The sequence below is a fragment of the Sarcophilus harrisii genome, chromosome 2, assembly GCF_902635505.1.
Source record: "Sarcophilus harrisii chromosome 2, mSarHar1.11, whole genome shotgun sequence".
In the NCBI taxonomy this organism is placed as follows: domain Eukaryota; kingdom Metazoa; phylum Chordata; class Mammalia; order Dasyuromorphia; family Dasyuridae; genus Sarcophilus; species Sarcophilus harrisii.
This window is the reverse complement of record NC_045427.1, coordinates 263,232,999-263,245,936: the sequence shown is the minus strand read 5'-3', so window position 1 is coordinate 263,245,936 and position 12,938 is coordinate 263,232,999. Positions and strand designations below refer to the sequence as shown.

The 12,938-nt window shown below is 36.0% G+C and overlaps 1 protein-coding gene across 1 annotated transcript in view; it reads left to right on the top strand.

The window, feature by feature from the left end:
* Positions 1-12,938, top strand: part of EHD4 (EH domain containing 4) — a 97,395-nt gene that overhangs the window by 63,162 nt on the left and 21,295 nt on the right. The window contains exon 4 of the mRNA XM_031952146.1: positions 10,047-10,459. Coding sequence (XP_031808006.1) covers positions 10,047-10,459 — 413 coding nt within the window. The remainder of the gene's footprint in view (positions 1-10,046; positions 10,460-12,938) is intronic.

Below are 12,938 nucleotides of genomic sequence, written 5' to 3'. Positions count from 1 at the left end.
AAATCATTCTGTAAAAGAAAACAAACCAAAAAAAAAAAAAAAAAAAAAAAACTAAGAAAAGTAAAGAAAAAGAAACTTCAATTTGTATTCCAGTTTCACCAGTCTTTTCTCTGGAAATGTACAAAATCTTTCATCACAAGTCCTTCAGAATTATCTTTGATCAGCTGAGATAGCTAAGTTATTCATAGTAGATTATTATACAGTATTATTATTATTATTGTGTACAGTGTTCTCCTGGTTCTGCTCATTTAACTTTGCATCAGTTCATGTAAATCTTCCCATGTTTTTCTGAGAACATCTTTTTCACCTTTTCTTTTAGCACAATAGTATTCCATCACAATCATATACAATAACTTGTTCAGCCATTCCTCAATTGATGAACTTCCCTCCTTTTCTAATTCTTTGCCATGATTAAAAAGAGCTGTTATAAATATTTTTGTACATATAGGTCCTTTTCCCTTATCTTGGTTTTTTAATCTCTTTGGGATAGATCTAGGAGTGATTAAAGGGTTTGCATGATTATTGGCCTTTAGTCATAATTCCAAATTGCTATCCAGAATCACTCTACAACTTCACCAACAATGCATTAGTGTTTTAATTTTCTCTCCTTTGGTAATTTTAAATATAAACAGATTTCAGTTCCTAATTTAATGCATGATCTTGTGGCAGAGTTTTTTTGCAACTTCAGAACTGACTTGTTTATTTTGCAAGTTTTAATAGCAGAAATAATTAGATACCCCTTTTCCTAAGCACTCACACCTCTCTTTTTTTAAAGGACAATACTATTACTTTATTTTTAAAGAAAGATTTTTTTAAAAAATTAGGTTATACATGTATGTTCATTATTTACATATGAGTCAGGTTGGGAGAGAAAAATCAGAACAAAAAGGAAAAGCTATCAGAAAGGGGAAAAAAAATTAAAGTAGTATGCACTGATCCACATTCAGTCTCCATAGATCTCTCTCTGTATGTGGATGGCATTTTCTATTCAAAGTTTATTGGGATTGCCTTGGATGACTGAATTTATGAGAAGAATGAAGTCCATCATATTTGGTCATCACACAGTCTTTTTGTTCTGTGTACAATGTTTTCTTGGTTCCGCTCACTTTACTCAGCATCAGTTCATGTAAATTTTTCCAAGCTTTTCTAAAATGAACTTGTTTGTCACTTGTTATACAACAATAATGTTGCATTACTTTCATATACCATAACTTATTCAGACATTCCTCAATTGATAGGCATCTACTCATTTTCCAATTCCTTGCTACCACAAAAAGAGCTGCTACAAACATTTTTGTATAAGTTGATCCTTTTCCATCTTTTGTGATCTCTTTGGCATACAGACCCAGTAATGGCACTGCTGAGTCAAAGGGTATACACAGTTTTATTGCCCTTTGGGCATAAGAACTCATACCTCTTAAGAATATAGTTCAACCTCAAATTTGGGAGAGCAACTGATTAAAAATAAAGTTTATAAAAAATATAATTTACCCTGCCCAAAAGTCATGTCTGAACCTATTTATCTCAGGGTCAGAGCCAGAAGGGAGCTGTCCAACTTGAATAAGAATCCCTTCTATTGGATACTGAATGTAAATCCACCCATATTATGTTCACTTTTTTTCCTTCTGGTTTTTTTTTCCTCTTGTGGTTTTTCCCTTTTATTCTGATTTTTCTCTCCCAACATGATTCATAAGGAAAACTGTTTTTTTTAAATGAGTGTACATGTATAACTAAATAAAAACAAAAAAAATTTTAAAAAAGAATACCCTTTATGATATACCAAATAGTGGCCAAGAAGTGTTTGTGCAAAGACCTTCTGTGAGAGAAACTCATTACCTTCCTTGGCATCTTATCCACTTTTGGATAACTACAAATTTTAAGAAGTCTTCACTTACATAAAGTTTAAATCTTCATCTTCTCCCTATTCCTACCTTCTGTAACCAAGCAGAATCAAGCCATTTGGGTTGAGAAGAGGTCTTGGAAATCTTTTAGATAGGCTTTGAGTAAGGTGCCCCAAAGACCATTTAGGAGAATACCTACTCCAGATAACCTGGAGGGTCTGATGAAAAATAGGTCTATCAGATCTAAAACTCCAGTAGAGTGGGAAGGCTTGAGAATAAAGGAAAGGAAGCAGGAAAAGGAAGTTTAATGAATATACAATAGAAGCCTGGCCACCTGATGCTTGGAACCAGCTGTCAGTAGAAGGTTGCTTGATTTCAAAGGCAAAGAGTTCATAGAAATAGAGCAGGAACCTTGCATCACATGCCCTCAGTGAGGACCAAAACAGGAAAGGATTGCAGATTTAGAACTAGAAAGACCACCTTATCACAGAATTTCAGAGGGTAAAGGCATCATCTAATACACCCCCAACCTCTTCCTCTCCCTCCAAATCTCTTCATTTTACAAATGAAAGAACTGAAGCTCAGAGAGGTTGTTACCCAAGATTACACAAGAAGGAAGTAGCAGAATCCAACTCCTAATGAAGGCCCTTTAGTGGGATAATGGCTAAAAAAGTTATGGTATAAGAATGTAATGGAATACTATTGTTGTGTAAGAAATGATGAGCAGGCTGATTTCAGAAGAGTCTGAAAAGACTTTCATGAACTGACGCTGAGTGAAGTGATCATTGTACACAGCAACAACAAGATTATGTGTGATTAACTGGTGGACTTGGCTTTTTTCAACAGTGAAGTGATTCAAGGCAGTTCCAATAGACTTGTGATGGAAAGAGCCATCAGCATCCAGAAAGAGAGCTATGGAGACTGAATGTGGATCAAAGCATAGTATTTTCACCATAGTTGTTGTTTGTTTGCTTGTTTTTTTTTTTGTTTTTTTTTTTTTTTAATTTCTCATGTTTTCCCCCCTTTTGATTTGATTTTTCTTGCACAGTATGATGAATATAGAAATATGTTTAGAAGAATTGCACATGATTAACCTATATCAGATTGTCAGTCTTGGGGAGGGGGTAGTAAGGAAGAGAGGAAGAAAAATTTCGAACACAAAGTTTTTTTTTTCTCCGAGGCATTTGGGGTTAAGTGACTTGCCTAGGGTCACACAGCTAGGAAGTGCTAAGTGTCTGAGGCCAGATTTGAACTCAGATCCTCCTGACTTCAGAGCTGGTGCACTATCTACTGCATCTGCCCCCACAAAATCTTATGAAAATGAGTATTGGAAACTATCTTTACATGTATATGGAAAAATAAAATACTATTAATTTTTTTTAAAAAAGAAACTCAAATCCTGATTCTGTTGAACTTGTCTTCATAACCCTGATCCCTGGAGTCTTTCTGGTTAAATCTCCTGACACTCTGGTCTAGTCCAAGTTTATTTTATTTAGTCTATGAAAGAAGAAAGTTCTTTTCTTTTGGGGCCTTAAAGTATTTCTTATAATTTTTTTTTCTTCTAACTGAATGTTGACTTCACTTCCCTCTAAATTTAATATGTATCCCCTTGGACTTTACTCCAATAATCTTGCTCTAACTTCCTTTTCTTGTATATTAGATTTTGGGACATTCTTAGTGTCTGTTCCTCTAACCATTTAGAAGAACTCATTCTGGATTCTCTTCATCTTTGCCTCTGTCCTTATTTTCTGAATCTAGGAAGCATGAAAAGTTAGCAATTTTTTTAAAGGCAGATTTAGGCTTAAAGTAATGAAAAATTTGTTAATAATTAGATCCAAAAGTGGAATGGGCTGTCCCTGGTAGGGTAGAAAGGAGTGAGTAGTAAGTTTCCCTTTACCAGAAGTCTTCAGTCAAAGGCTGAATGATCATTCAGTGGTCTATCACATAATAAAGATCCAAAGTTGTTTTTCAGTATGTTGTGTTTAAGTATGGATTAGTCCTGTTAGTTTCTGTTGTCTCTTCCAATTCTGGGTTTCCTAAATCTATCTCAGAATGTCAGAGCCAGAAGGAGGAGGAGGAATCTGGAAGCCCAGAAAAGGAAAATGAGTTACTCAAGTAATATAATTACTAGGTAATTACTACTTTCTGACATTTTCCCTCAAGGTTCTAGAACTAAACTATATGCTGTATATGACTCTTTCCTCTAATCCTGGCTCACAACAGCTGTAAATTCATGCTGTTGTTGAACAGGTGAAAGAATGGCTAAACCTACACAATTCTTTTATAATATGAAGTGTCTTATTTTGGGTATCCTTAAACCTAAAAACCTTAAAATCTTCTGCTTGAGAGATAATGTCAAGAGGTAAAAAGCATCAAGTAGGACTATCTTTGTTAGTGTCTGTCCTGCTTTATCGATCTTAAATAAGTCTACACCTTTCAACTCCTCTCCCCCATCTCTGAGTCAATTACAGTGATGACCTGATTAGGACAAGGATCTATTGGACACAAACTGAAAGTAGATTCTAGTGCAATGCTCCCTGCTCTCTCTGAGACTACCGTTATCTCCTGCCTGAGCTATTCCTGTCTCCGCTAAGCCATCTCTCCCAGATTTCTGGCCAGCCCAGGACTCACTAACGATAGACTTAAGCTTACTACTTAGTCTAAGGCTGAAGTCATTAAATCATTTGACATTACTCAAGAGTAGAAGAAAATGGGGTGGTGGATTGGGGGAACTGAGGAATGAGTCTGATTTTAGTGGCCTGGCCTATGTGACTATCAATCCTAAAGTCTGTTGTAAAGCCGAGCATCTCATTTTAAACAAATGGAATTGGAAACTTGGCTCTGGGAAGAAATTTAAACACAACTTTTCTGTCATGCTTTGTTTTTGTAAATTAGTTTGATGAAGCCCGCTTGACAGAAGAGTCTGTATTAAATTAATTGTTTAGTTAGAAATAGTCCATCAGCTTTGCTTCCGTAGGGTCTCCACCCTATATTTACCTGTGCCAAGTAACAACTAATCTAAATCCAGATACCATTTCCCGATAGCGTCTTTCTCTCCTGAGTCCAAGATTTAAGTCCACAATATAGGAGACTGTGGCAGGAAGCATGTGTTGGGTGGACGAGCCCCTTCCTTCCTGCCTCCACCCTCAGTTCTCAGAATTATTTGTGTGCCAAGATCCAAATTCCCAAGTAGCATATCCTCTCCTTCCCTGGTCCCCAGGATGTAGTGTTTGTATCTTGGTGCAAAGTTTCTGGGCCTCCAAAACATTGACTGTTTGGTATTTACATACTGTATGATATATGTAAATACTGAGTGCAATAAATCAATGATTTTTATCCTTGTTTTATCCCCAGACTGATTAAAGTTCGGTTTGTTCTCTTTACAGAACTGAAATCTCCCCTAATTCAATCATTTAAAATGGTGTAAGAGTTTTACTGGTCCCAAATAGGGAGCACCACCACCTAGTCTTGTTTTGTTTTGTTTTTTAATCACATCTGGGATTTTTCCCATCTTTATCTAGTCTTATCTAGCCCCCCCATAGGAGAATGCTTGTCATTGGCCCCCAGCTTAGCGCCCACTGAATGACTTTCCATAACCTCTGATCACTAGGGGTTCATTCCCAGTCCCTTATGAAGGTCCCATCATCACAGAGGTCAGAATGAAGGACACTTAGCAAAGTGTCTGCTCATGAGACCTCTAAAAATAGTTAGGTTTAGAGGGTAGTGATTGTGAGGAGTTCATAAGCCTGGCTTCAGTCAAGGAGGAAGGGCACTCCAACTAAATGTGATTGTCAGTAGAGAAACTGACTGCACTTACAACTTGAGCACATGAATGAATTTCTACTTCCATGCTTTTTTGATCCATTTGTAGAGATGCGTGTCTTAAAACAGGCTTAGCAAGATTAAGTTTCATAGAACTGTGTCATTTTAATAGTCCCAAGAATCCATGGGATGCACAACAAAAATTAATTTGAAATTGTATTTGAATTAATACATTAAGCTCTAAGAAGAGGTACAGTTGCACAAATAAGTTGTGTTTCAAAAATTTGTTTAAGTTTTCAATCCAGGCCATAAAACCTTTACAACCTTTGATGATGGGGCTCAATTGTGGTATTCTTGGGAACCTAGCCATTTATAATATTGTTTCTATGGGGAAATTCATTCCTCCATCCATACAAGAAAGTAACCTGTAGTAAGTACCATGAACATGGTACCTATTGGGTGTCATCAGTTGTCCTGAAGCCCTGGTGGCCTGCATAGGGGCCTGGGCCTGAAGTCACAAAGGCTTTGGCATAAATTTTGTTTCTGTAAGGCTAAAATGAGATCATAGAGAGAGCACTTTGCAGCTTTTTTAAAGGGGCTCCATAAATTTATAAGTTTGTTAATGTAATAGCCTCAGGGCAACTAGCTGGTGTGTTGGATGGATTGCTGGACCTAGTCATGAAGAATTGAGTTCAAATCCAGCCTCAGACATTTATTAGCTATGTAACCCTGGACAAGTCACTTAATGCAAGTGCGTCAGTTTCTCCAGCTTCTCAGGATTGCTGTGAGAATCAAATGAGATATTTTTTAAAGTATTTAGCACAGTTCCTGGTACATAGGAGGTTTTCTTGCTTGCTTGCTTCCTCCCTCTTTCCATTCCTTCCTTTCTTCCTTCTTCTTTTCTTCTGTTCTTTTCTTCCCTCCCTTCTTTTTTCTTTTCCCTCCATTCCTCCCTTCTCCCTCTCTCCCTTCTCTTCCCTCTGTTCCTCCCTCTCTCTCTTCCTTCCTTCCTTCTTCTCTTCCTCCTTTCCTTTTTCTCTCCCTCTCTCCCTCCCTCCCTCTCTTCCTTCCTTTTATGTTTTTTACCTTCTAAGGTTCTTACAGAAGTCAAACTTGGGCTATAACTCAGTATCTATGTATAAGACTCCTTGAATACACTCTTTTCTGTAGGTTTTTGTGATACTATCTTTGCCTCCTCGGATTCCTTTGCTGCTTTATCCCCCATATCATTCCCCCATGCCCAATTTTGGGTAGGTCCTATCCTAGGCCTTTCTCCTCTCTGTGTCTCTCTCCCCCTCATTTTTCCAAACCTGCCCCTCTTTCAAATTTCTTTATTTCTCTCAAAGGCACCACCATAATTCCAGTCTCTCAGGTTTATAACTGTGACATTATCCTTTTCTCTTCACTTTCCCACTCCCTTCATATCTAATCAGTTGCTAACCGTATCATTTTTCCTGACACATACTCTCTTGCATTTGACATCTTCTCTCCAGTCACACAGTTCCTGCTACAGTAAAAGCCCTTATGACCTCTTTCCTAAACCATTGCATCAGTATCCTAATTGTCTCTCCATTCTACACAGTACTGTCAAATTTTTCTAAAGCAGAGAGATCTGACCATGTGATTCTTCTGCTCAGTCAAATCCAGACGTTTCCTATTGCCTCAGAAATAAAAAGTAAATTCCTCTATTTTGCCTTTAAAACTTCACAATCTGGCCTAACCTTCATTTCCAGTATCATTGGACATCACTCTTTTTCTAGTACTTTGAGATCCAATCCAATGTTCTTCATTCTATCCCTCACATACAGTAAGCTAGGTGGCAAAGTGGATGGTACACTGGACCTACATAATTAGCTTCATTTACTTTATAACCCTGAGCAAATCATTTAACCTCTGTCTGCCTAAGTTTGCTCAGCTGCAAAATCTGGGTAATAATAGCACCTACTTGGCAGAGTTGTAAGGATCAAATGAGTGAATAATTATAAAATGCTTAGTGAGTGCTGTATAAGTATTAGCTATTATTATTGATTTCCATGCTTTTGCTTTGGCCAGCTCCATCCCTGGAATGCATTCCCTTCTTTCTTCTGCCTCATAAAATCCCTCTTTTCCATTAAGATGCAGCTGAAGCATCATCTCCTGCATGAAGCCCTTCCTGATGTCCTTCACCACTAGTATCCTTCCTACCCAACTTCCTTGTATTTAACAGTTTTGTATATATTTTTATTTATTACCTTTGTCCACTGCATGTATATTATATATGCTTGTGATTTCCCCCATTAAGGTCTTTCCAAGTAGATGCTGTTTCATTCTTTATACTTGTATCCCCAACTCCTGGCTCTTACATGGCAGTACTATAGAAATAAATGCTTAAAATAAGCATTTGTTAATTGATTGACTTTAAGAATTGGATTTCAGATGAACTTTGAAAATCTAACCTTCTCATTTTACAAAGGAGACTGGTTTTGGGTTATAGATCTAGTTTTAAAATGTGACTATTTTCTACATGCAAGCTATAGTTTTGATTAGTTATTATCTGAGCATCTGTGTCTTGTTTGCTCACCATACTAATGAGAGATTTTGAGGTTCCTAGAAAATTAGCTCTTCCTTCTGCTTGGGTTATAGAGAGTACTTCAGCTTACACCAACCCCAAATGACTAGAGGTTTTAAACTGTCTTTCGAGAGATGGGTAACTATTTTCTCTAATTTTGCCTTATTGATTATTATGAAAACCAGGTAAAAGAAATCTCTCTGTGTAAATTCATTACATCTATTGTAAGTAGAATTCTAGTCTGCATGCCTACTCAGTGGGAATCTGGTATATCATCGTGCTGTGCAAACAACAGCTCATTCATTCATGACTAAGTATAAAACATCTTAGGAGCTGGTGCTGCCTGGTTTAAAAATAAGTGTCAAATGACAGTGGTACTTGCTGTTAACTTGGGAGATTGAATGTTCTAGGCTATTGAATTAAAAAATAAGAATTTAAATTCTGAGTTAAAATTTTGGTATATACCACAATGCAGTGCCCACCCCCAACACCGCTCCCCCACTTCCCCACTTTAAATCTTAAATTTTTCTCAGTTCTAAATTGGGACTAGTTAGCCATGAAAAAGAGCCAACACAAGAGTTGGCTCTTATGTTAAAAGACCCCATAAGATCCCAGTAAACTAAAGAAGGTCTTATGGGAAGATCATTCAGGTCTGCAGAGCAACTTGAGTCTCTTCTATAAAATTAGGGAGCTATTAGAAGACTCCTTTCAGCTCAGATATTCTGATTCCAATGCTAATCAGGCTTAAAGGAAATGGATTGTAGTTTTCCTTTTTATTTTATATAGGTTGGGCTTTCATAAGAACAGGTATCTCAAAAATTTTCTGTGGCTGCTGTGTGCTAAGCATTGAGGATACACAGACAAAAAAGAAATAGTCCCTGCCATCAAGCAGCTGTTGAGAGGAATGATGAACATGTTCTTATTAAGTCAATATAAAATACTAAATAAATACAAGGTAATTCTGGGGTCAGAAGAAGCACTATATAATTTGAGTCTGGCATTTACCTGCCCCAGTGATTTAGGAAACATTAGAAAGGGACAAGAAGAGATTGAGAGTGAGAGGGACAGGAGGAGATATTGGTATGTATTGTTAAGGCAAATGCAAATTGAAATTTTACAAAGCTAATGCTTTGAAAATAATTTGGAAGTCTAAAGACAGCATTTCACAGACATAATTAAGAATACAGTATATCAAGAGTCTTGAATACCAAAAGGATAATCTTCTACCTTCCTAAAACTGTATAAATTCAAATGATCCAAAAGAACAAGTTTCTCCTTTTGTTATAATTGCTGATCACAACATAGCACAAATGAGAAATCTCCTGTTCATGTCTCTGGTGCTTTTTACCTTGTTTTCCCTTTGGTGTCATTTCCTTCTCTCAAGGCTGCCAGTTCACATCCTACCACTTTGGCATTTGGCTCAGAATCTGTGCCTAATGAGTTCTTCAGAGAATCAAGACATTGATAATGCTGAGAACATTTGACTCATAGTCTGTCATTTGGCAAAATCTATGTTTTTTTTTTTTTTAATCACTTTTAAAAGATCTAGATAAAATAATTCATTTTAATTTGAATTTCTTCTTATGTAAAATCTCCCAGATTATCCAGCAACACTTAACTGTTACAATGCCCATTCTAGGTCACTTCACTTTCGATAATTCTAAAATGGTATAAGATATCACCTCCTTTTGATCTGGACTTCTACTTTTCCCTTGTCAAAGACTAAAATGAGAAAATGTCTTTGGGAAGAAAATACCTGAATTTTCTTATGCTTAGGCTTTAAGTACTCAGTTTAAAAAAAAAAAAAGTATTCTTCAAACCTCTACACTGACACATTTTTCCTTACATTTCTCTCTCTCTCTCTCTCTCTCTCTCTCTCTCTCTTTCTTTTAAAGGCTATGACTTCTGCCAGGTCCTACAATGGTTTGCTGAGCGGGTTGACAGAATCATCCTTCTCTTCGATGCTCATAAACTTGATATCTCTGATGAATTCTCAGAAGCCATCAAAGCCTTCCGGGGCCAGGATGATAAGATCCGTGTTGTGTTGAACAAAGCTGACCAAGTGGACACTCAGCAGCTTATGAGAGTCTATGGTGCCCTCATGTGGTCTCTGGGGAAGGTGATCAACACTCCAGAAGTGCTTCGAGTCTATATCGGCTCTTTTTGGGCTCAGCCCCTTCAGAATACTGACAACCGAAGACTCTTTGAAGTGGAAGCCCAGGATCTCTTCAAAGACATCCAGAGCCTTCCTCAAAAGGCAGCTGTGCGCAAACTCAACGACCTCATCAAGAGAGCAAGACTGGCCAAGGTAACACAAAAGATAGTCTTTGCAATTAGCCTTTTCTCCTCTGAATTGTTTCTTTTCTCCAAAACAGGAGGGCCCTCTCCCAAAATAGAGAAGATGAGAAATCATTGCATGGAGGGTTTGAACAAAATTCTGATGACCACTTGAAATCAGGAAGATCTTGTAGATGTACGAAAGTGGGTCCCTTTGAGGTAGTTGCTGTGGATGTGCTGACCAAGAAAGAATACTGAGATAGTCACCATTTAATCATGATCAAAGAATACTGTCCCATAGAGTGAAAATTTGGGGAAGATAAACAATCAAACAGACTGTGACCCTTGTTGGAAATTATTATATCTTATAGGGTTAGAACTGTTAGAATTATAGGGAGATAATTCAAGGCTTTCCCACTAAGGCCACCGAAGAAAAATAAATTGGGTAAGCCATGTTGCATCCTTTGAAGGTTTCAATAACTTTCTTATTATTTATTATTCATGATAGGAGCCAACTTAGTATAGTGAAGGAAGCCCAAGAAAAGGATATAGAAAACCTAGAATCTAATACTAGTTTTGTCAGTAGTTAGCTATGTAATATAATAATAGTTATAATACTTAGCATTTATATAGCCCTTTAAGGTTTGCAGAGCTCTGAGAAAATACTTTCATTTTTCCTCAAAACGATTCTGGGAAGTAAGAGTAATTGCTATCCTATTTTACAGTTGAAGAAACTCAAGTAGGCAGAAGTATCTGAGACCAGATTTAAAATTTGATCTTTCTGATTCTTAAGTGCAACATTGAATCCTCTTTGTTGAACCTGTTTCTTTTTATATTATGTATAAATTAAACATATAATATGCAAAATATAAATATATAATTAAATATATAACAAACTTATAAATATAACAAACATATGTAATAATATATAATTATATGCACACACATAATATTAATTATCTATCCAATGGAAAGCTATAAAGTACCGTGCAAGCATTAGGGTCTGGTACCCATAGGCTGATAGGATTTAGAGCTGATGATGAGGGGGACACTTTACCATTTAACTTTGTTTTGTTTTTTATTTAATTTTTAATTTGTGGATTAAAATAGCTTCGATGTTCACAACTTGCTATTCCTTTCCAATATACAACAAAATTATCATGCAAATTTGTTTTTAAATTTTTTCTTCCCCACTCCCCTGATGTAGGGATGGCTACTATTAGATACAAATAGGTGTGTGTGGGTGTATTTGTGTGTGTGAGTATGTGTGTGTGTATACATGTGTAGCCACACACACCATATACATACATGTGTGGGTGTGGGTGTAGGTGTTAAATTATTCCATACTACTTCTATTTATCAGTTCTTTCTCTGGATTCAATCGTATCTTTCTTCATGTATTTTTTAATATTTAATTTGGGTATTTATAATAGAATAACTTATTTGCTTAAAGCCATTTTTAAAACAATATTGCTATAACTATATACACTATTCTCATGGTTCTCATTTCACTCTTCATTATTTTATGCGTCTATCCACATTTTCTAAGATCATCAAGCTTATCATTTCTTATATATAGTATTCCATCATTATCACATAATACAACTTGTTCATTCATTCCTCAACTGATGAATATCTTTGCAATTTCTAGTTCTTTTCTACTACAGAGAAAGCTGCTATTTTAACATTTTAGGACATATAAGTTCTTTTTCTTTTTTTCCTATCATCTTTGGAAATATATTGCTGGGCCAGAGGGTAAAGATAACTTAATAACTCTTTGGGTATTATTCTAGATTATTTTCCAAAACAGTTCATTCATTTTACAATTCTACCAACAATGAATTAGTATCCCAATTTTCCCATCATCTCTCCAGTATTTGTCACTTTCCCCTTCTATCATTTTAGCCAATTTGGTAAGTATGAAATGATATCTCAAGTTTGTTTTAATTTGCATTTCTCTAATCAATAATTATTTAAACTATTTTATATGATTATAAATTTTTAAAATTTCTTTATTGGAAAATTGCCTGTTCATATTCTTTGACCATTTATCAATTAGAGAATGGTTCGGATTTTTTTTTAAAACAGTATTTTATTTTTCTGATTACATGTAATAATAGTTTTCAACATTCATTTTTGTGAAATTTTTGAGTTCCAATTTTTTTTCTCCCTTCTTAACCTCTTTCCTCCCCTAGACAGCAAACAACTTGATATTGTTTATACGTGTACAATCATTTTTAGCATATTTCTGTATAAGTCAGATTGTGAAAAATGAATCAGAACAAAAGGGGAAAATTAGAGGAAAAAAGCAAACAAACAATAAAGGGTGAAAATAGTCTACTTTGATCCGTATTCAGTCTCCATAGTTTTCTTATGTTGGCATTTTCTATCCCAAGTCTATTGGAATTATCTTGGATCCACTATGTTGTTGATGAAAGCTAAGTCTGTCAAGATTGATCACTGTGTAGTCTTGCTATTATTGTATACGATGTTCTTCTTGTTCTGCTCAC